The sequence below is a fragment of the Apodemus sylvaticus genome, chromosome 19, assembly GCF_947179515.1.
Source record: "Apodemus sylvaticus chromosome 19, mApoSyl1.1, whole genome shotgun sequence".
Taxonomy (NCBI): Eukaryota; Metazoa; Chordata; class Mammalia; order Rodentia; family Muridae; genus Apodemus; species Apodemus sylvaticus.
In genome coordinates this window covers 29,355,388-29,379,433 of record NC_067490.1, presented here as the reverse complement: position 1 = coordinate 29,379,433, position 24,046 = coordinate 29,355,388, and the positions used below count along the sequence as shown (strand labels likewise).

General features: G+C 42.2%; 1 protein-coding gene across 5 annotated transcripts in view; it reads left to right on the top strand.

The window, feature by feature from the left end:
• Lims1 (LIM zinc finger domain containing 1) overlaps nt 1-24,046 on the top strand; it is a 106,448-nt gene that overhangs the window by 53,780 nt on the left and 28,622 nt on the right. Inside the window, exons 1-2 of one of the 5 annotated variants that reach the window (XM_052164578.1) lie at nt 2,235-2,512; nt 14,385-14,519. The exons of 2 other annotated variants lie outside the window; for them this stretch is intronic. In XM_052164578.1, the coding sequence (XP_052020538.1) occupies nt 2,406-2,512; nt 14,385-14,519 (242 nt within the window). In that variant the 5' untranslated portion in view covers nt 2,235-2,405. Of the gene's footprint in view, nt 1-2,234; nt 2,513-14,384; nt 14,520-23,606; nt 23,804-24,046 lie in introns of those variants that run through there. 2 more of the 5 variants (XM_052164580.1, XM_052164579.1) reach the window with 2 other exon arrangements.

Sequence of the window (24,046 nt, the reverse complement as noted above, 5' to 3'; positions counted from 1 at the left end):
TCTTGGGAATGAAGAAATGGAAAGGTTTGTGTTTAGAGTCATGTGGCAAAAAGCACCTGTCTAGGCCTCTCTGTACTGTAAATTATGCAAAGATGATTATTTGAAACTGAAAACCTTTGAATTATGTCTGAACAGAACACTTTGGTGCAGTTGGTAACTATTTTTTAATGGGAAACTGTATTTGAAGGGAAAAAAAGAACGAGGGTCTGAGGCTGTGCAACTCAGGTCTGAGGGCTGGGGCTGGTAAAATGCTTGATTAACTTAGAAGAACACCCAGCACTGTATAAACCAGACAACCAGTAGTAGGTGGTGCATGCACACCTGTAATCCCAGCACCTGCAGGTGACGCTGGGGGCAGGGGCAAGGCATCCAAAGACATCTTTGGCTACCTAATGAGTTCAGGGCCAGCCTGAGATACATAAGACCCTGTCTCAAAAAATAAAAGGGGGGCTGGGCATGGTGGTGTACACCTTTAGTTCTTGTACTTGGGAGGCAGAGACAGGCAGGTCTCTTGAGTTTGAAACCAGCCTGGTCTATATAGCAAGTTCCAAGCCAACATAGTATAAGAACCTGTCTCCAGAAACAAAACAACAATTTTTTTTAAAGATCCAAGATCTTCTGTGTTTTACTGTATTATACACTCTACTGTTCACTGGGGTTAGTGATATGTTCCCACTAGTTCTAGCTGGAGGCTGAATGCTAGTCAGTAGAGTATTTTTCTGAAGTTTGAATTTTTCTTTCAAAGCTGTGGACTCCCTGTTGGTGCCTGTGTTCTTATCTAGCTCCCTTTACAGTGTATCGGGCCTCAATATGCTCCTGCACAGGTCGAGGAGAAAGATAAAGCTCCCCCTCCCCTTCTCTCCCTCTCTCCCTCCCTCCGTCTGTCCATCTGTCTTCATGGAGACAAGAGCCTTCAGCAAAGGCTCAGAATTTTAATTTTATTCTTTGTAGCAGTTTCACTGCAGAATAAACATTGACTTACTAAAATTCCTACTTGTCAGCCCAGCCATTTGAAAAGTCAGAGGGTGAAAGTTGTCATAGCTTGTTTGCTACGAAGCTTGGAACTGGTCTTTTTGTTACTGTCTTCACATCCTTTTAACCACAGACTCTTCATACAAGATCCATCCCACACAGTTCTGTTTCCTGTGTCAGTAGCTTTCACCAAGCTCTGTTTCCTTGTTGGCAGTGTTGCATCAGTTTAAAACAAAGCCAAACACCCACCTTTTTTAAAAGTAATGCTACTGGCTTACATTATGCTATAGAAACACATCTTGTTTCTTAGTACTTGGTATTGAACCCAGGGCCTTGTACATGCTAACCGTACACTCTTCAATGAACTCTACTCTCCAGTCCCTTTTCTGTATTCTTGTTGAGAGCAGTCTAAAAAGAACAGTACAAAACTGTTCAAAGAGAAATTTACTAGAACCATGAATCAAGCTTTTTATCTAAGAACTAGCCATCAGACTACCTGCATGTGTGTTGTAGTGTCTGTCCTGAGAGGGACTTGATTGGTGTGGTGGGCGGTGCCCTGCCTGATATACTGTTGACATTATTGGAGCAGGTGACACAGCATTTCCCATGTCCTCTGTGCTCTGCAACCCCTTCACCTTGCTTTCCAAGATCAAATACATAGATAAATATTGGCATTTATAGGCTGACAACCTGAGATAAATGTTACCCAGCAGAGGTGGCTGTGTAAGTCGGGGTTATTCAGAAAGAGTAGACATGGAATCAGGACGTCACGTAACAGAATTTAGCAGGAGAACACTCTTCCTCCCATTTATGATTTTTTTAGTAACATTTACTGGGGAGGGGGTGGCCTAGACACCATCTTCTCTTCTAAGGAGGATTCAGAATGCTGAGAGAGGAAGGAATTGGACTGTTTCCTTTGGAATTCTGCCTCCCCTTCCCTCCTCCCCCCACACCCAGGGAAAATGTCCCAAAGAGCTCCTGATGACCAGGCACTTCTTTATACTGACAGTTGTCTGTGAAATGTTAATGGATTTCCTGGCATATAAAACAGGGCAGGACCCTCCTTTAAGCAGTACTTTGCTAGAGCTCCCCCCCCCCCCAACTTTAATTCAGAAGACTCTTGGAGAGATTTTATAAAGGAATTGTTCATAAGAAATTTGCTTATTGGTGACCACGTGGGCCAGTGTCGGTCACTGACTCCCCCTCCCCTAGGTACAGGGCCCAGAGATAAGGCAAGTCAGGTCTTGCTGGGGAGGGTGTGTACCAACAAGAAACAGGAAGCTGTGTTTCAGCCGACTGGCCAGGCCTGCTTTGCCTGGAGCTTTCTAACCCAGAGTCAGGTGTGCTGAGGTCCTTCCGCAGAGGACTCTGCCTTTCTGAGCTGGCAACACTCGCCTAGCCCAAGGATCCTTAATTGCTGTGCAGAGAAAACTATGACCACACTACAGCTTAAGGAGCTTTCACAGTCGGGCCTCTACCGGAGAAGGCGAGAGCGTCCTGATAGTCTGAGAGTTAATGGGCTCGCAGAGGAAGAGCTGAGGTGAGTGCAGGGTTAGCCAGGGGTCAAGGCTCCTCCGGTTGTAGTGTAGCGGTTGTAGCAGCTTGTAGCCCCGGGAAGTCACAGCCTAGTGGCTCCCTGGTCTCTGGGTCTGAGCCTCTTTATGGCACTGGAGCCCTTTCCCACTCCACTTGCGCATCTCCACACCTGGGCTCCTGGTGCATCTCTAGATGCAGCTGCAGTCCAGCTTTTCAACTGGAAGGAATTGATTTCTCCTGTGGGCTGGAGGCTGAATATATCAGAGCAGATTTCTGGGAAAAATTTGACTTTGAGTATGTGTCAAGTAGTTTGTAGTATTTGGTGTGGGGGCTGGGTGGGGTTCCTGGGATTCTTTGTTGTTGAAGTGATGCAGCAAGGAAATGGGGAACTACTGAATGTAATTGAGCGGAGACGGACATCCAAAATCTGGAGAACAAGTTAGCAAAAGATGAGTTGTTTTGGAGTTCAAATTTAATTTATCCAAAACCAGCATAATATTAGTTTTTTGCTGTAACTGCCAAGAAGTTCTTTTAGATTTGATCTTCTGAAAGTCCCTACAGCATTAATTAAGCCCTGTGTTACTGTGAGAGAGGATGTGGATTTTCTTTTTTCTTTTCTTTTTCTGGGGGGGGGGGTGTTAGGGGCAGATAGGAAGTGTTCCTGTTTTGCTGCCAGAAAGCTGCAGTAAAAAGAAGCATTTGGAATAAATAATTTGTTGTATCTAGCTTTAATTTATTCAGGAATTAGAGTATCTGAATATTCTGATGGCCGAGTGACATCTATCTATACCTTGTATATGTTCTCTATTGACAGGGAAGACATTGACAAGCTTTTAAAACTTGTGTTTCATTATGGTCAGCTCTATCACTTTCAGAGAGAGATGCTTATTTGAAAATTATTGACTTTCTCCAATTTTTGATGATTCTGATAACAGAAGAACTATTGTCGATGCTGGGTTCATGCGTTACTTCTTACAGTGTAAAGTGACTTAGCAACTTTTACTGTATTAACTTGGAATTCACTGGGTTCAACAGAATTTAAAGGCTTCAGAGTTTGAAGTGTTACACATTTTACTTGTAAGCCCTCCCTTTGAGAGTAGCAGTCCAACCCAGGCCCTTACGTGTGCTGGGCAAGGACTCCCGGCCTGCGAGCCAGGTCAGCACTCAGATGCCAAGCGGGAAGTTAGCAAACAAACTAACCATCGGAAGTTTTAATTCCAAATTGGGTTTTCTTAGAATGTCCTATTTTAAAAATTTAAGATCTGTAAAATATTTTAAACTTTTACAGAAGTTTACAGAATTAAAAGTACTCTTTAGTACTGCATCACCAGATTCCAGATTGGGTTTTCTTAGAATTTCCTATTTTAAAAATTTAAGATCTGTAAAATATTTTAAACTTTTACAGAATTTTTACAGAATTAAAAGTACTGTTTTGGTACTTTTTTTCAGACCTAAAATACCCATGAATAAAATAATTTATGTAATATAAGAGGTAGTTTATTTATATAGTTACAGTGATCTTTAAAACAACTAGATTTTTATCCCCTAGGATTTAAATGGGAAAAAAAAAAAAACAAGTAATTGTTAAATGCTGTTTGTTCCAATGAATTAAAGAGAAATATTTTTTCTACCCATTCTGGTGATGTAGCTCCTCTGTGACGATAACAGTGGTTGATGTGTCTGCTCTTCTTGTCTCCTAATACTGGAAGAATCATTTTCCATATTTATAGTGCAGTTAAAACAGAAAAAATAGGTAAGTTTCTGCATTCTTATAGACGTTTAAATGAGTGTAGAGAGATGGGATTTACCCTTAGTTGTATTTTAGTATTAGTTAAGAATCAGGAGAGTAATGAACTTGAAATTAGGTGCCCCAAGTTTCAGTCCCTCAGATCTTCTAAATATGATTGAAAACAAGTGCAGACAGTGTGTGTCATTTCCCATGGAGGGGTCCTCATGGTTTCTCCGCAAGGCAAACAGCATCTTAGGGATAGTGCAGAGCAGTAAAGCGTCATGAGGTTAGGACATCACGTACCTCACTTTGATTGAGTGCCTACTGCGTGCCAAGTAAAGGTTCGGGGTGGATGAGACATGGCTCTTTCTTAGGGACCGTGTTGGCACAGCAACGGCGGGTATCTTCCTATGAGAGGTGTTGGAGTTCCTGGAATGTCAGGTATCTCTCACGCTGTCTCTCGCTGCGCTCCAGGCCCAGCGGCACTTTTAACTTTATGCTCCATGCTCCCTTTCTCGGCATGTGTGTGCGCTCTCAACACAAAGTCTGTGGAGGACGAGAGAGAGCAAAGCCATTGCCAGAAAACAGTTTCTTGGAATTTTAAGTAAAAGACTGGTCTAAAATTAAAAGTACAAAGTTTTAAAGGATTCTATAATATGATGAAAATAGTTTTACCTTAAAACTTGAAATTGTGTATAAAAGATACATGTAAAAAGTGTCATAACTTTTGGCTTTATTGATATTTGTTCCAATGTATTAGATAAGATCTGAAAGTTCCTTTTTGTTGTGTTGCGTTGTGTTGTGTTTTTGAGAGAGCCTCACAATGTAGCCTTGGCTGCCCAAGAACTTACTCAATAGACCAGGCTGGCCTAGAACTTACAGAGCTGCCAGCCTCTGCCTCCTGACCTGAAAGTTTCTTTGTACCTGTGATGATCCTAACTGCATTTGAGGGCCATGGAGATTCAGGAAATTTAGAAATCATTCAGAGTTTCAGAGTATTGACCTTTTTCCCAGAAAAAAAATTTCCATTTCCAAATAGCATTTCCAACTCTCTCTCTCTCTCTCTCTCTCTCTCTCTCTCTCTCTCTCTCTCTCTCTCTCTCTCTCTCTTAACTATTCTTTTCTCTAAACTATTTTCCACCCAAACTGTCTTTTTATGTTTTCTTTTAGGAAACTCAGATGACAAGCACATGCAAGTATTTGCCTTCCCTCAAGTGTAAGAGAGGAGTAAATAACAGATCTAGAGTCCAATCCAAATGCAACACTTTGGTGCCTATTCTACCCCATGTTCTAATGTCTTAGTGAACAATGACCTCAGGCCAAACCTCACCCACTGCCTAATTGGAGAAGCCCCACAAACCTGGAGGGGTTTTATATTTTCAAATGATTAAAAGGAAGGGGAAGGCAGAAGCAGGTGGATCTTTGTGAGTTCAAGGCCGGTGAGGTCTATAGAGCAAGTTCCAGGACAGCCAGGACTACACAGTAAAACCCAGTCTCAAATAAACGAAATCTTCATATGAAAATTACATAAAATTCACAGTGCAGTATCTGAACTTAAAGTTTTACTGGGACATATCTGTGCTCCTTTCTGTGGGTCATCTCTGGTGCCTTTGTGGTAAACTGGTACTTGCATCATGATACAGATTGACATGGCCCACAAAGACAAAAATTTCCTATTTGGCCCTTTACAGAAATCCTCAGCTGATCTCTGGCCTAGTGCTATGATGATCTCAGCGCTCTGCCTCTCTCTCCTATAGTTATGTTCTGTCCTACCCATTCCTACCACCTACCAGTTGGCTTTGTGCATGGATAAAATCAGGACTATGTCAGAACTCTGAAATAAATCAAAAGCATATTTTCATATTCCTGTAATCTAGAAGTACAGTGAATAATGTGAAGGATATATTTTGTTTATAAATTTTTGGGAGCAAGGTCTTATTATGTCACCCAAACTGTCTTAGGTCTCATTTTGTAGTCTAAACTGGACCCTAACTTACAGCAGTCCTGGCCTCTCAAATGCTGGAGTTATAAAAGTGAACTCCACTCACCCATGAAATGTAAAGGTAGCAGAGTACAGCACAGATAATGTTTTATGGGGATACAGGTCAGCCCACAACACACAGTAGAAGATAGAACAGAAGAGGGCATCAGATCCCATTATGGATGGTTGTGAGCCACCATGTGGTTGCTAGGATTTGATCTCAGGACCTTCGGAAGAGCAGTCAGTGCTCTTACCCACTGAGCCATCTCTCCAGCCCTACACTACATTTTTTTTTTTTAAGGCATTATATTGAATCTCAGTAAGGTGCTTAAGTTTCTTGTCCAGTTTGATCAATATTGATAAATATATGTACAGTGCACATGTTACACTGAATATAGTGTATTCATCATCCCCACATCTCTTTACGGTTCTTCCCATCATCCTCTTCTTTCCTTTGTACCCAGACAACCTTAATCCAGTGTGTCACTATGTTAGTTTGCAGTCTTTAGAATTTTATATTCTTTGCTTTTTAAAATGTATTTGTGTGTATGAGTGTTTTGCCTGCATGTATATGCACTACATATGTGTCTGGTGCCCTGGGAGGCCAAAAACAGATATTGGCTCTGGTGCACTGAAGTGTTACAGACAGCTGTCGTGGGCATGTGGGCACTGGGAACTGACCCAGGTTGTCTGAAAGAGCAGCAAGTGTTCTTAACCATCCAACCATCTTTCTCATCCCATATTTTTGTTTTGTTTTGATTTCTTAAACTCAGCATAATCATTTTTGTGCATTTAAAATGAATAGACTAATTTGTTGAGTTTGACATTGTATTTATTTCCAGTCTTTGGCTATTTAAAAAAAAAAAAAAGCTGCTAACGAAATTCATGTGCACAGCCCTGTGTGGTTGTGTGCATGTTTCACTTGGGACAGCTAAATTGTTTGGGTACTTGTCTATTTTTTTCAGAACAGACTGAGTCATTTTTCCAGATAGATTCACATCAGTAGTGTATAAAGTTTCTGATGTTTACCACATCTCCACCAATGTTTATAATGATCAAAAAATTATTTTGTCAGCTCTATTGTTAACCCCACCAAGATTTTAAATGCATCTTTTGACATCTAATGAAGTTGGGTAAAGTGGAAACTTAAGGAAGGGTTCTTTGGAAATTCAGCTGTGTTAGATGGTCTTTTTTTAGGGCAAACATGTGAAAGGAGTGTTTTCCTGAAGTGACAACAGGGGAAAGACTGAGGCAGACCCGTGAAGGAATATTTTACTAAAGTAGACGCAGGCAGAGGATGTTTTGTTAAAGTAAACACGTGAAAGAACATGTGATAAAGGATTTTTTGTTAACAAGATTGGTTATCTAGAATTTCTGAGTATACTTGATTGTATCTTAAAGTTAAAATTTTTAACTCTTTTTTGAGAGGCTGGAGAGATGGCTCTGTGGTTATTAGGAGCTCTGGCCACTCTTCCAGAGGTCCTGAGTTCAATATCCAGCAACCACATGGTGGCTCACAACCGTTTATACTGGGATCTGATGCCCTCTTCTGGCATGCAGATGTACATGCAGATAGAGTACTCATGCATAAATAAGTAAGTCTTAAAGAAAAAGAAAAAAAAAATTATGGGTGAATAAAAAAGTGAAAGCTGAAGTCTTATGTTTTGCCTGTGGGTGATTAAAATGAAGCAAAGTATTTTCTCCTTGCTGCTCATAGGCATTTGCCAGAAAAAAAAAAAAAAAAAAAAAAACTAGGTTAAAAAAAGGTTTTTTTTTTTTTTTTAGGTTTAAATTAAAATATGAAGAAATGGTTTTATTGTGGCATTTGTGTGTGTGTGTGCGTGCGTGTGCGTGTGCGTGTGTGTGTGTGTGTGTGTGTGTGTAAATCTGGGCTCTCCCCTATATATGAGAGAAAAATGTGGTACATATCTTTCTGGTTTTGTTTTTGGGTTGTATTTTGTTTTCATTTTTTTTTTTTGGATTTGGTTTGTTTTTTTGTTTTTGTTTTTGTTTTTTTTTTTTTTTTTTTGGAGACAGGGTTTCTCTGTGTAGCCCTGGTTGTTCTGGAACTCACTCTGTAGACCAGGCTGGCTTCGAACTAAAAAATCCGCCTGCCTCTGCCTCCCAGGGTGCTGGGATTACAGGCGTGCATCACCACCTGGCTCTGGATTGTTTTATTTAACAGAATGATTTCCTATATTTCAGAGAACATTTATAGATAGGTTGTCTCTGAATAAATCATGTGGTCATTTGCTCTAATATACTAGATTAGTATTGGCCATCCGTAGAAGGACTACTGCCTTTAATGGGGTAAAATTGTGTAGTGTTTGTTTAGGTTTTTTGCTGTGTTTGTTTTGCAGTTTCATTTCTTAATTTGGGGGGTTTTGTTATTGTTTGTTTGTTACAAGATCTTACTATGTAGCCCTGATTGGCCTTGAACTCATTCTTTAGGTTTGCCTCAGATTCCTCTTCATCCTGTCTCATCTGCCCTTGTTAGTGCTGGGATTACAGTTATGCACCACCACACTCAGCTTGTCTACTTGCCTTTTGTAGTGCTGGGGACCAAATCCAGAGCCTTCTTTGCTACTGAGCTGCAGCTGCAGCCATAAGTCACTGACATGTGGGGCAGCCAGCTTAGATACCTGTTATTGTTGATGGGAAAGCCTCTTCACCTCCATTCCGCCCAGGTCATTTTACTAGTTTATTTGAACCATTCTCAGCAGTTCATCATTCGGATTGTTGCAGGGCCCTCACTTCTTTGAAAGTGTGTCTTCTATCCTGGTTGGTTTTATTGTCACCCTGATACAAGCTAAACTATTCTAGAGGACCTCAGTTGAGAAAATACCTCCATCAGGTTGTCTATAGGTAGGGGTGAGGGAGGGCATTTTCTTGATTCATGATTGATATGGGAGGTCCCAGCTCATGGTGCTACCCTAGGCAGGCAGTCCTGGATGTATAAGAAAGCGAATTGAGCAAGACCTGAGGAGTAAGCCAGCAAGCAGCATCCCTCCATGGCCTCTGTCTCAGCTCCTGCTTCTGGGTCCTGCCTTTAGATTCCTGCCCAAATTTCCCTCAGTGATAAAGTATGACCTGAGAGTTCTAAGCAGGAATAAAGCCCCTCCTCCCCAAGTTGCTTTTGGTCTTGGTGTTTTATCACAGCAGTAGAATCCCTAATTAATACATCTGTGTCTGTTTTCCTATAGTAGTCATTTGACATTGTGCCAAGTTAGTTTTATTAAATTCTTGCTTTCTTTTGTTTTTTGTTGTTTTGTTTTTTCAAGACAGGGTTTCTCTGTGTAGCCCTGGCTGTCCTGGAACTCACTCTGTAGACCAGGCTGGCCTCGAACTCAGAAATCCGCCTGCCTCTGCCTCCCAAGTGCTGGGATTAAAGGCATGCACCACCACTGCCTGGCAAATTCTTGCTTTCTTATATTTGAATTGTGAAAGAGATTGTTTTTACTAATGCTTGATTCAAGGTTCAAGTAAAAGGACCATGTAGGCACCAGACCATTTAAGTGCATTTGCTGTTTTGAACTAAAATCTCTAATAGCTGTTCTCTATAAAAGGCTTGAACTTAATCTCAAGGATTTGTTTGTTTGTTTGTTTGTTTGTTGAGACCAGTTCTTGCACTTGCTATTTAGCCATGTCTTACCTAGAACTCACTATGGAGATGAAGCTGGCCTTGAACCTACAATGATCCTCTGGCTCTTTGTGCCTCCTGAGTGGTGGGATTACAGGTGTGAGCTTCCATGCTCAGCTTCTTTTTGCAGTCTTTAAGTAATTAATGTTAAGTGTGCACACAAATGTAACCCACATGGTACCTGTATGTGTTTGCAGCTCAGTTAAAAAATAACTAAAACAATAGTAATCTGTCTGAGCTCCATAGTATTCGTTCCCCAGCTGTTTGCTAGATTCTCTATTGCACACCATTCTAACAGGTTTATGGTTGAGGTGGGAACTGGGGGAACTGTGTGCTAGCTGTCACCACTGCCTTGGCAGCAGAGGGCCAGGTTCTGTGAATAGAAGGAAGAAGCAGTGTCCTCAAGGATTTACACCAGAATGGGCGGGAGGAAGTATGCTGAACAGAGTTCTTATGACCCTTGAGTCACTCTCCTGTCTCCTGCTAAATTGTATATAAGAGCAAAGAAAAGGTCTGGTGACAAGGCTTGATTCTGCTGTTACTGGGTCTGACTCAGGTTAACTCAGCCTACCTATTGTTGGATTTAATTTTTATGACTGTGAGAGGATAGTGGGGAAGGGGAAAAGAGAATGAAGTGTGATATGTCATTTCATAAAAGCTTATTTCATAGCAGAAATATGTATAGACCATTGATGTATTGCCTTTTGCATATGGCGCTTGGGGCTGGTTTTCCGTGTACTGTATCTGATGGCATGCTGGCAGTGGACTTCCTCATCTGCTGAAGCAGAGGGAGCACAACAAAGACCTCAAGATCCTTCCTCAGTTGTCTTCTTCTTAGTGTCCTTCTGAGAACTCTCTTGACTGTTTCTTTGAACTGTACTTTACTTAGCTACCCGCTCCTCCCACCTCTTCCTAGTTTTCTGCTGCAAATATGGTTGTTTTAAGTTTCTAAGTGAGACAACTTTCTCATGTTGGGTAAGGAGCCCAAAAGTCTGAGAACTCTTCAACTATAGGATCCTAATCACAGGCTTCCTCTGTTGGTCTTAGTCCAACCAGAAAAGAAAGTACATGCTTTTTAAAGTTTGGTATCTAAAAAGAATAAGTTACTTAGTTTTATTTTTATGTATGCATATGCTCCTGTGTGAATGTATAGCCTGTGAGTGCAGTGCCCATAGAAGCGAGAAGAGGGGATTGGCTCTTCTGTATCTGGAGTTGGATTGGGTGCTGGACACTGAACTGTGGTTCTCTACTCATCTTGTCAGGTTAGCTTATTTGATAGAAAACTGTTTCTCACCACGTCCCTCCCGGCAGATCTTAGTAGATGATGTTGGTGTGGCGGCGTTAGAATTGGATCAGCTGCCACGAGAGAGGTGGCAGGTATGTCAAGGGCTTAGGTAAGAGTCTCCCACAGGAAGCTCCCCAACACATGCCCATCTCCTGCTTCTATCTTGCAGAATTCTGTAAGGGTCTGCTTCTCTGTGACTGCTCTCTGCAGGGGGCATGGGGGGGGGACAAACCCTGAGGCTTCTCTCCAGTGCCCTCTGCTGACAACTTGAGTGCTGCTTTAAATAGCTAAGATGTGGGGAGCCCGTATTCAGCAGTATTTCACGTCCCAAAAGGAAGTGAGTTGCCAGGACTGTAGAATACCTCTGGAAAAGAGGGAAAGAATTGAACAAAGACCCTCATAACCATGTGATCTGGTTTCAGGGGCCAGAACAAAGGGTATTTGAAGACTCTTAAAGAGGCTGCAGCCCAGGCTGTGAACTGGCTGTCAGTATAGTTGCACCATCTGGTCAACATCAGACTCCTAGGGTCTTTTATCACAGTTGTGGTAAAAATCTGAGACACATCAAATGAGGTACAAGAAAAAAGGAGGAGTGGCCCCTTGTTCTGGAAAGACTCAGTGAAGCAGTATTCGGCAAAACCAGAACGGGGAAGTGGGAAGGGGTGGGTGGGAGGACAGGGGGAGAGAAGGGGGCTTACGAGACTTTCAGGGAGTGGGGGGCTAGAAAAGGGGAAATCATTTGAAATGTAAATAAAAAATATATCGAATAAAAAAAAGAAAACAATGAAAAAAATCTGAGATGTGGCAACTAAAAGAATTACTTGCCTTTCTCTGTACATCACAAAATTTAAGCTCATGAATGGAAAGGTACCATTTGGACTTTAGCAAAAAAGCCTTTTCAGTTTCTCTGATTCTGGTAAATATATGATAAAAAATGAGAGATCTATGAATATAAACAGGAAAGACCTTTGATGAACGAAGTGTTTTACTTCTGTCCTTCTATACTGAAAATTTCATGGTTTCTTTTTTTTCTTATCAGTGAAGTAAGGCTCAAATTTAGTCAAGAATAAAAACTCCCACTAACTTCCTGTCACAGTGTAGCTGGCAGTTGTGTTCAGTGAGAAAGCTCTGCTGAGTCAGAACTAAAATAAGAGTGTCCCTCAGAGCCTGACAGGCTGCTGCTGCTGGGCACCATATCCATATAAAGAGCTCCTGTGTGCCTGCGCCAAAAGGTTTCCATGGTAACTTGGGCATCTCTTAGGTCAACACAGCTAAAAATACCCTTCTTCTATATTTGGAGCTTTCTCAAATGTGGCTTTGTATCTTTCTAAAAAAGATGTTTAAAGGTGATAATACGTTAATTCATCATGATAGGAATTAAAAGACGTTCTGAGCAGTAAAGAAATCACTAGAGGACTAGTTTCTAGGAAAAAAATATATTAAAAATCACAGCAAAACCTTGGAGGCTCTGAGGGAAATATAAAGAATTGTTTAAGTTGATCAAACACTCCAAATTTGTGTGGGGCTTCAGGAGTTCACTTCAGTGATTGTCTCTTAAGCACGGTCTTGCTAAAGACCTCTTGAGCTGTGTGGGTGTCAGTGGGGTGGTACTTGACAGTGCCGCCCTCTGCCTCTCAGCAAGGCTTGATGGACTACTGAGAGGGTGCTCAGAGTCATCCAGCTAGAGGCAGAGACGAAGAGATCCTGCTTTGAGATCTTGCGTACAGAACAGTGTTTGGTTTCTCTAAAGTAAAGCTCATTGAATGGGATAGTGATTCTTTGACAGCTACACATTTTCTCTAGAGTATATAAAGCATTGTTGAGTGACAGGGAAGTGCAAATCCCTGAAATGTGCAGGCTACTCATCCTGCCCCGGCCTACCAGGTGTTCATGACATGTCTCAGTGTTCTGCCATGAATGGTTATGATTTTTTTCTACACATTGGCAGCTCATCTTCTTTTCACAGTAGGTTACCAGTATGGTAAGGATGTGTCATCATAGAGAAAAGGCAGCTGTTTGGCATTGTTGTTTTGTGGAAGAGTAGGTGCTGTTACTTTCTCTTTACCCAATTTTCAGAATGTTCATGTCAGAGAGGGTCATGGAGAAAGATGATGAGCTTGAGTTTCTGTCTTTCTCTTCCACTCTCCCTACGTAGGGCATCTTTTACACACTCACATCTTTTGTGAATTCGATTTTGTTATGTGAATCACTTAGAAATGCTTTATGAGACATGGACCCCAAAGTAAGCTTTCATTCCTTGTTAAATTGGTTAGGGTTGGGTAGCTGCAGTATTGATTTGCATTATTTAGGCCAGTTTGGGGCAGAGTATTTCTGATTTTGTGGAGCTGGGACATGTGGCTCTGTCACAGGCCCTTGGCAGTCCCTTGCTGCATCCTTGCTGTGGTTTCTAGGTGGCCTCTCTATTCTGCAGACACCAGAGAAGGAGTTTTTGCCACACCTGATAGTAGCAGATTTACTGTATTTGAATTATTGATTATAGGACAAAGTGTGCATCTACTAGTCTACTTCCTGACAAGTTTCCAGCCTTTGGTTGGATAGCATCACACTCACTTCCTTATGGATATCTCTTTAAGTATCATAAGGTCTGCTACATGCTACTATAAAACTATGACATCAAAACTAGGTTCTTTATATGTTTTATTTCAGTGGTCAATTCTTAGGAACAGTTATATGTAAATAGCTTTATAGCAAGCATCCTGGCATGGGGCATTGGTGGTGCAGGGTTGGCAACTGGTACTTTAATCCAGACATTTCATATTTTCATGATTTTAACTGATCTTTAAACATTCTCTCTGTGTTATACTTAATATACAATAAAGGTGCGAGCAGCATTAGCACACACCTTTAGTCCTAACACCCAGGAGGCAGATGCAATCGAATCTGATTGGAGGCCAGCCTGGTCTGCAGAGTACATTCCAACAGAGAAAAACCCTGTCTCAACAAAACAAGTCAACAAAACGATATAGTAAAGTCTGAGTGCTCTTATTTCCTTTTAATAATGGTAGCAAACGTTATAGTGACACAGGACGGACGCTTGCATCTCTCTTCGGCTCCAGCTGGGCTAAGGAAGCGTGTGGTGACTGCCTTTTCACTCTTCTCCACGTGATGAATTTGTTTGCTGTTCACAGTTAAGCAATTTAAAAGACAAGGCAAAAGGCATATTAACTGAAAATTCGTCCATTTCTGCTTGCCCTTTCCCTACTTCCTTATTGTCTTGAAGGAATGCATACTACATTTGTCCGACAAACTGGAAACGGGAAGAGCTTTCTGTCTCCGTTCTCTCACTTGCATTGTGTTCAGTGGTCCCAGGAAAATCAGATGAAAATTTCCACTTAAGCCAAGTAGAGAATTACAGGTAAAAAGTTCATTTTGCCAAGTAGTAATTTAAGTAGGCCACCTTAGTGATTTGAATACCCCCATATGGCACCAAGATCTTTTGTAGTGATTGAAGAGGCTTCATCCTAGTGGTAGTGTTGCAAGTTCCTAGTTTAGTGATGGATTTAGATTAAATAAGCAGTTTCTATCCCCCCAGTCGTCAGTCATCACTCACTGTGAGCTGGGGATGGTTCCAGAGGACTTCCCCACACCTACACCTCTGCTGTGCCATCCTGTTGCCTACCGGATGGCAAAGGCTCTGGTTCCTTGGGCTCCTTAGAAAATGGCCTGGTCCATTTACCCAAGTATTTCATTTTAAATCATCTCTATACTGTACTACCTAATGCAGTGTGGAAGAATGGATGGATGGGTGGGATGAACAATGACATGGTAAAGCTAAATTTTACCATTCTTTTGTATTTGTGCCAGTGTGTTTGCATGTTCACGGTGGGATGGTAGACATGAGTGCACAGGTAAGTGGAAGCCAGTGGCCAACCTCAGAAGTTGTCATCCTTGGTTTTGTTTTCTTTTATGTATGTTTGCATACATGTGTTCACATGGGTATATAAGTGTTCATGTCTGAACATGCATGTGGAGGCACAGGTTAATATTAGGCAGCATCCTTGATTATTCTTTGAGATAGGGTCTCTCATTTAAGCCCAGAGTTTGTTGAACTCTTGGTCTCGATAGCTAGCTTGTCCTTCCTCCTTCCCTCAGTCCCTTCTGATCTCTCTCTCTCTCTCTCTCTCTCTCTCTCTCTCTCTCTCTCTCTCTCTCTCTCTCTCTCTGTGTGTGTGTGTGTGTGTGTAGGTGTGTGTGTAGGTGTGTGTGTAGACAGTGTCACATAACTCTGACTGTCCTGGAATTCGCTACATGTACACCAGGTTGGCTTTGAACTTGCAGAGATCCGCCTACCTCTGGGCTGTAATTAAAAGGTAAACACCACCGTGCCTGACCTGCTGATAAATCTTGTAGGAGAGGGGCAAGGCCTCATGAGCCTCTTTCACTTCCATGGCAGAAAGTAAATGGGCTCAGTCTTTTGCAGATCTTTTTGAAGTGATCCTGGCTGCTGACAGTGCAAGAGAGCACACTAGTCGGGTCATGCTCAGAGGACAGCATTCCACACACAGACTTTCACTGCAGTGCAGACCGATTAGACCACCTCTGCTTAGTGGCCAGAGGCATGACGCAAGGTTGAATCCAGCCTGAACGACATACACTAGCCTAGGTTTTATAGCAAGGTCCTGTCTTAATTACCTAGATTCAGTCCCAGCATGGCCTCTACTCCCAAAAGCTGCTTTTGGCACCTCTGCTTATGAATATGTTCAAATACTAAGTATTAAACTCCTAGGAACAGCTGTGATGCTTTGTATAACATGTCTAAATAGGCTGTTTGGATCTTTGATCTTTGGTTCACTTCAGGTCCAGTCATGAAGTTAGCAGACTGGTGAAATCAGAAGGTCTGCGGCTGTCTTCATTTTGTACTGGCGTGCACTAGTGTGTACTGGCGTGCGCTAGTGTGTACTGGTGTGCGCTAGGGTGTACTGGCGTGCGCTAGTGTGTACTGGCGTGCACTAGTGTGTACTGGCGTGCGCTAGTGTGTACTGGTGTGCGCTAGGGTGTACTGGCGTGCGCTAGTGTGTAGTTTAGTCTCAACAAAGCATTAGGCACACCACTGTCTTAGCCAGGTTTGTATTTATTGTTGCAATTAAGCACTATGACCAAAAGCAATTTGCGGAGGAAAAGGTTTATTACAGCTGGGATGTCAGGGCAGGAAGTTAAGGCGGGAACCTGGAGGCAGGAAATGAAGCAGAGGCCACAGACACATGTGACCATCAGAGGACAGCTTTTCTCTTTCCACTGTCTAGGGTCTGGAAAGAAAATTCAGATTATCAGGCTTGGCTTTAAACTCCCAACAAGCCATCTCACCATCCCATCAATAGTGTATATATACATACACACACAAAAAACTTTATATATACAACAAAACTTTAGGGAAAAGAAATCAAGAAGACAATCTGATTTACAGTAAAGGAAATAAAAGCAGGATATAGAGAGAAAGATCTAGGAAAAAATTTAACCACCACTTAACCATGAAAAGAAATAATCTCTTTGATGAAAATCACCAAACACAAAGGGGCTGGAGAGATGGCTCAGCGGTTAAGAGTACTGACTGCTTTTCCAGAGGTCCTAAGTTCATTTCCCAGCAACCACATGGGGGCTCACAACCATATGTAATGGGATCCAGTGTCCTCTTCTGGTGTGTCTGAAGACAGTGACAGTATACTCACATATATAAAATAAATAAATCTTAAAAGAAGAGATAAAGAAAATCACCAAATACTGATGAAAGAAACTAAAGGGGTCACCAAGCCAGGTGGTAGTTGGCACACGCCTGTAATCCCAGCACTCTGGGAGGCAGAGGCAGGCTGATTTCTGAGTTCGAGGCCAGCCTGGTCTACAGAGTGAGTTCTAGGACAGCCAGGGCTATACAGAGAAACCCTGTCTCGAAAAAACAAACAAACAAAAAACCAAACAAACAAAAGAGGTCACCAAGTTAGAAAGACATGTATATGATCATGAATTGTTGAACTGTTATAATGTCTATAGAACCTCTTATGACCAAGAAGTTCAGCCCTATCAGGATAACATCAGGTCCCTGTCTGCTCTTCCAGACAACCCAGGCTCAACCTAGTACTCATATGGTGACTCACAACTGTAACTCTAGCCCAGAGAATCTGACACCTTCATAGACTTGTATGCAAAGAAAACACCCATACACATAATATAAATAAAAATTTTAAAAAGTACCATCTGGGCAGTGGAGATGAACTTTAATCCATGAACTTGGAAGACAGAAGCAGATGGATCTCTGAGTTCAAGGCCAGTCTGCTCTACAAAGTGAGTTCTAGGCCATCCATGCCTGTTACACAGAAAAACCTTGTCTCGAAAAAATATATATACCAGCAACATTATCTGAAGATGTAGAAAAAGTACCCATAAGCTTTGGATTGATCCACATAGACTGTCAAATAGCTAAAACAGGCCTGAGCAAAGAGAAAGAAGCATTAGTAACCAAAGTAATTTGATACTGGCATAAAACCAGACTCACAGACTGATAGAACAGACTGGAGAACACAGATAAATGCATATATTTATCATCAACTGCTTTTCAGCCAAGGTAGTGAGAATATACTATATCTATTGGAATATACACACATATATAATACAGTGCATACAAATTTATCTTTATCAGGAAAATTAGTGCTCAAATGATATAGAATGGGAGCTCAAGAGATGACTCAGCAGTTAAGAGCTTTGTCTGCTCTTCCAGTTCTGTTCTGTTCTCAGTATCCACGGCCAACAGCTCCACGGGGTCTGACGCCCTCCCCTGGCCTCCGTTGGCACTGTGCTCACATGCACGAAGCACACATGCATTAAATAGACTCTTTAAAAAAGATGAAAAGTTACCAAGTAGTCACTAAAATACTGAACCATAATCTCTATTTCAGTTTGAATTTTAAAAGCTTCTATCTTGCCATATTCTTTAATGCCCTGCATTTTCATTTCTACCCACTTTTCTTAGGAAGCTTCTGACCCCATTCAGCAGAAGAGTCAGATCGCTTCTTGTGAGTTAGGCTCTCTCTGGCTGCCTTTGCCTTCCTCTACTTCCTCCTCCTCCTTCCCTAGGAAAACACCCTGGTTGTTATGCTGCAAATATCAGTTCCACCCACCACAAATAACACCACACAGTCTTACCACTTCATTGTGATTCTTTGGTGCCTGCCTTCAGCTGCCTGTAGTCTGGGGTTTTAAGATTGTAGGTAAAAATTTGTACTTAGCCAATCTCTAGTATCCAAATTGTATCGTTTTTGTTTTTGTCTTTTTGCAACCTAAAGAAATGTAGTCTCTCTCTCTCTCTCTGTCTCTCTCTCTCTCTCTCTCTCTCTCTCTTTCTCTCTTTCTCATTTCTCTTAAGTAGTCAGGTACAAATTACAAAAATATCAGACAAATCAATTACTCAAGGATTGTAGAGGATTTTGTGGCATTGTGTCCATGTATCAGTAACCTTTGACAACACTCCGTGATTCTGTGTTATTCTTCCAGCATGTAAGCATAAGAGGGCTGATTCTGTCAGTTATTGACAGGCAAGTTTGGAATTAAAGGCTACTTTTGCTGCATTTAATATAAGAACCAAAGAGCTGTTACTAAAAATAAACTGGACTTGTAAGTTACATAAGCATTTAAGCCAGGTAGCATACACTTCAGTATAGAAGAATTGATATTACTTTGTAGATTCCAGTATCAAGGTATATCATATTGTACACACGAGAAAGAGAGAGTAAAATATCGTCTAGCCATCAAAACAGAAAGAACTTGTGTCATTTCAACACTATAAATCATTGTTTAAATAAAATAAACTAAGTTTAGAAAGTCCTGCATGCATTCACATATATTTGTAAGCTAACTGTTTATCTCAAAGTGGTTACTAGTAGCTAAGCAAAGAAAGGCTTGGATAATGAAAAGAAGATGGTCATTGGAAACCGAGATACAGAGGAACTGGAGGAACAACTTGTTATGTTATATATGCTATACTTCAGTTGGATAACTTTGGTTAGCAACAATTAATTGATTTATTCTAAATAGCTAATAGAGAAATTTTTGAATTTTCCACACTTTCCCTCCCCAAAATGATGTATAACTAAGATGACTAAGGTGTTAAGCTAGTTACCCTGCTCTGATCTTTCTAAAGTATATATGTAAATGTCACACTGTACCACACTGATGTAAACAGTTACTGGGTCAATAAAAGTAAAGGTGTATACCTGATGTTTTAGCACATGCCTATAATCTCAGCATTTCTGGGCTGAGGCAGAAGAACGGCCAGTTTGAGGCAAGCCTGGGTTACAACATGAGACCTTGTCCCTTCCCCACCCAAAAAAATCTAACAGAATGTTTTGTTTAAACTGTGCATAGTCGTACATGCCTGTTGCAGCTTTTAGGCTGTAAAGCAGTAAGACTGGGAGTCAAGGCCAGCCTCCACTACATAGTGAATTTGAGATGGCTAATGGAACGCTGTCTCCAAAAACAAAATGAAATAAACCTTAAGGATAGAGGTCTTAGTACTTAATATCAGGCATTGCCCTTAGCCTAGTTTCAGCTCCCAGTAGAGGAAATGAAATAAAGATCTTCTCACCATTACATGGACTGCTAATTTGGAGACTCAGAGCTATGTGTTAGCTCTACCTCTCTGCAGACTGGTAGATGAATTTACAGGAGAGGAATGAGCGGTTGTTTATTGGCTGGATTGTCAGAAGGGGACATTTTAGGTTCTTGGTGCAGCCATTTGTGGTCATCATATTTCTTTATAGGTCACAAGTTTACACAAGAGATACATTCTGAAGGAGGTTTGGAACTTGTGATATAAGGTCACTGAGTGGAGGATCTTTGTTTATTTTTCAATGGAAGACACTGAACCCTTGTTGGTGTAGGCAAGTAATCTACCACACTGAGCTATACCCCAAGCCCTTCAAATAAAAGTTGGTCTTTGGTTTTTTTTAGACAGAATCTTTTTTTATTTATCTCTTTTTTTAGTTTATATTTCAAATGATAGCCCTCTTTCCAGTTACCCCTCCATCCCATCCCCCTTCTCTCCCCTCCCCTTTGCCTCTCTGAGGCACTCACCCACTTCCGCCTCACCAATCTAAAGTCCCCTACGCTGGGGCATCAAGCCTCCACAGGACCAAGGACCTCCCCTCCCATTGATGTCAGATATGGCCATCCTCTGCTTCATATCCATCTGGAGCCATGGATCCCTCCATATACACGCTTTGGTTGGTGGTTTAGTGTCTGGGAGCTCTGGGTGGTCTGGATAGTTGATACTGTTCTTCCTATAGGGTTGCAGTCCTCTTCAGCTCCTTCAGTGCTTCCCCCTGACTCTTTCATTGGGGTCTCTTGGCTTGATGGTTGGCTGTGAGTATCTGCATCTGTACTGGTCAGGTGCTGGTAGACCCTCTCAGGGAACAGCCATACCAGGCTCTTCTCAGCAGACATTCTTGGCTTCAGCAATAGTGTCTGGGTTTGGCGTCTGCAGATGGGGCAGTCTCTGGATGGCCTTTCTTTCAGTCTCTGTTCCCTTTTTTTTCCTTGTCTTTCCTTTGGACAGGAACATTTCTGGGTTAACAAGTTTGAGATGGGTGGGTGGCCCCATCCCTCAACTAGGGACAGAGCCTATCTACTGGGGGTGGTCTCTACACATTCTATCTCCCCTTTGTTGCTTATTTTGGCTAAAGTCATTGCTGTAGGGTCCTGGGAGCCTTTCACTTCCCTGGTGGCTGGGACTTTCTTGTAGCTACCCACAGTTCCCCATTCCCCCACTGCTACATATTTCTATTAGATATGACCTGACCCTCTATACTTCTCCCCTGTCTCTTCAAATACCTGGTCCTGTCCCCCTTTCCCCCTCCCCCTCCTCTCTATCTCTCTCTCTCTTTCTCCCTCTCTCCCTCCCTCCCTCCCTCCCTCCCTCCCTTCCTCCCTCCCTCCCTCCCTCCCTCCCTCCCTCCCTCCCTCCCTCCCTCCCTCCCTCCTATGATTATTTTGTTTCCCCTTCTATATAAGATTGAAGTATCCACACTTTGGTCTTCCTCCTTTTTAAGCTCCATATGGTTTGTGGGTCGTATCGTGGGTATTCTGAGCTTTTAAGCTAACCTGGTATGTACTCACTGATAAGTGGATATTAGACAGAATCTTACTGCTTAATTCAGGCTGACCTTTATCACTGTGGAGCCCATGGTAGCTTTAAATTCTAAATTCATCTGCCTCGGCCTCTTAAGTGCTGGTATTACTGGCATGCACCACCACTCTTAGCAGTTCTTTCAAAGTTAAAGTATGATTGGAATATAGCTCACAGTTTCACTCTTTAGCATTTCTTAAAGAGAAGGATAAATCTACATTTACACAGAAGCCTCTAAACAACTTTTATTTGTAATAGCCTGTCTTAGTCAGGGTTTCTATTCCTGCACAAACATCATGACCAAGAAGCAAGTTGGGGAGGAAAGGGTTTAGGACTGGAACTCAAGCAGGTCAAGAAGCAGGAGCTGATGTAAAGGCCATGGAGGGATGATTCTTACTGGCTTGCTTCCCCTGGCTTGCTCAGCCTGCTCTCTTACAGAACCCAAGAGCACCAGCCCAAAGGTGGTCCCACCCATAAGTGGCCCTCTCCCCTTGATCAGTAATTGAGAAAATGCTGGATCTCATGGAGGCACTTCCCCCACTGAAGCTCCCCTCTCCGAGATAACTCCAGCCTGTGTCAAGTTGACACACAAAACCAGCAGTACATAGCCTAAAACTATGAAGTACTTAAATCTTCAATGAGTAAAAGACTTGACTACATATATATTAATACTCCTGAATATTATGCAGCAACACAAGATCTAAACTACACATACATATATAGCAACCTAGACAGATCTTAGTGGCATGATACTGACTTAAACAAAGCCAACCTTCAGCCAGCACATATGATAGAGTTCCATAGATGACACTTTATACAGGTGAAGAGCAGATTAGTTAAGGAGTGCAGTAAGGGGTTTCTATGGGCCGAGATCACGTCCTGCTTGAGTGGTGGCCACAGTAGCTACACACTCAATGACAGTAGGACAGCTATGCCACTGTCATGCTCCCGACTCTGCTACTCTATTTCGCCTTCTTCAGAGAGGAAACTGTTCCATTAGCGTGAAGTTGATCATCTGATTCTGTCCTTTCTCTGTTTTACTTTACCCTTAGGAAAAGAAACCAAAAAAACAAAACAAAACAAAACCCAAAAATACAAGAGTGTGCAGATGAGTGGAAAGGGAGGCCTTTGCACAGGGAAGCTGTCTCTAGGGCTTTCTTTCCCTTTCTGGCCTCCATCAGCCTGGCGTCTCAGCAAGTCTAGGTCTGTAGTCTTGTAGTCCTCATCATTTTGATATCTCTGGATTCAAAGTAGGGAGCTGTGATCTCATTCCTGCTTCTGGTCCCCTTTTGTACCTGCCACATAACTGATTTTGAGTTCCTGTTTAATTTCCCAGTGATTTTGTTCAGTCATTTTCTGTCATAAAAGTTACAGCATAGCCCTGTCACTTATTATTGAATCTCTCTCATGGCCTTGGTTTCCCCACTTGTGAATAGCACCTGTCTCATAGAGCATGTGGTGATGTGATAGAAGACACTAACTAATTCTTATGTGTCACCATTCACTGTGACTCAGGTCTCAACTTTGTTGCTTGTCTGTTGAGGGCTTATGGCTCTCCTGTTATCAGTGTGGCCTGCAGTGCCCAGCACCCTGGCTGCTCACAAGTTCCTTGTGGTGCTTGCTTTGAGTAGGATGTCTTACTGTTCTAGAGAATGGAACCACAGAAGAACCCTGTGTTGCCTCATGCCACACTGTTGCTATTATCATCATGACAAACACAATTACAAGATAGTAGTTTGAGTTAAATATAGCAGGAATACCATGAAGAATCCATGACGCTCCTGTTACAGTATTAGCTGGGATTAAATCGAAGGGTTACAGTTAAACTCTAGTTCTTGCTGGTTTACACTGCGTCCATTCATTGAAGCCTTTACTATGCTGTTACTTACTTACGTAGTAAAAGACAAGGCAGTCTAAGAACCACCCAAGCCCTCTGTACACCCTGAAAAAGGCCTGCTAAATTAAAACACACTAGCTGGATTAAATGGCTAGGGAATGCAGAACTGATAATAAAGACTACATAGAGCTTCACTTCCGCTCCCAAGTCCTCCTTGGAGCTTGTCAAGCTTTTGGAAAATTTTTGTGCACACCCAAATGGAGACTTGCTCAGACACAAAGTGTCACTGCCACGTGAAATGGTTTTGAGAGCTTCTAGAAGTCATAGTAGATCCAGACTGCTGTGCTGCAGAGCTTTTAACATGAAAAGTAGGAGTGACCCTGGCAGCTGGGTGACGCATGTGGGAACAGTGGGAGTGACCCTGGCTGGGAAACAGGAGGCCTGGATATTGTTTCTCTTCTCTGTATCCTGCTTGGCATCACAGGACTCTGAACTCTCAAGCTTGTACAATGGCCTTCCCAGGACGGGCACGCCCGAGCACTATCCCAGAGAATGAAGAAATCCCCCAGACAGCTCTTAACAGTGTCCTCGAAGCTAATGGGAATGAAGATGAGAGGGCTGTGTCGAACCTGCAGCGCAGGCACAGTGACGTAAAAGTCTACAAGGAATTCTGTGACTTTTATGCGAAATTGTGAGTCTCTCTCCTCCTAAAATACAGGCTTTCGAGTCTCCAGGTCCTCAGTTCTGCATTCCCTAGCCAATCCAGCTAGTGTGTTTTAATTTAGCAGGGCTTTTTCAGGGTGTGCAGAGGTCTCGGGTGGTTCTCAGATTGCCTTGTCTTATAAACTTCCACCAGGGGACCTAGTAGATGTCAAGGAAAATGCCACCTTCCTGGGAAGAATAGACAGTGCTCATCTTTCTAATAATGGTACAT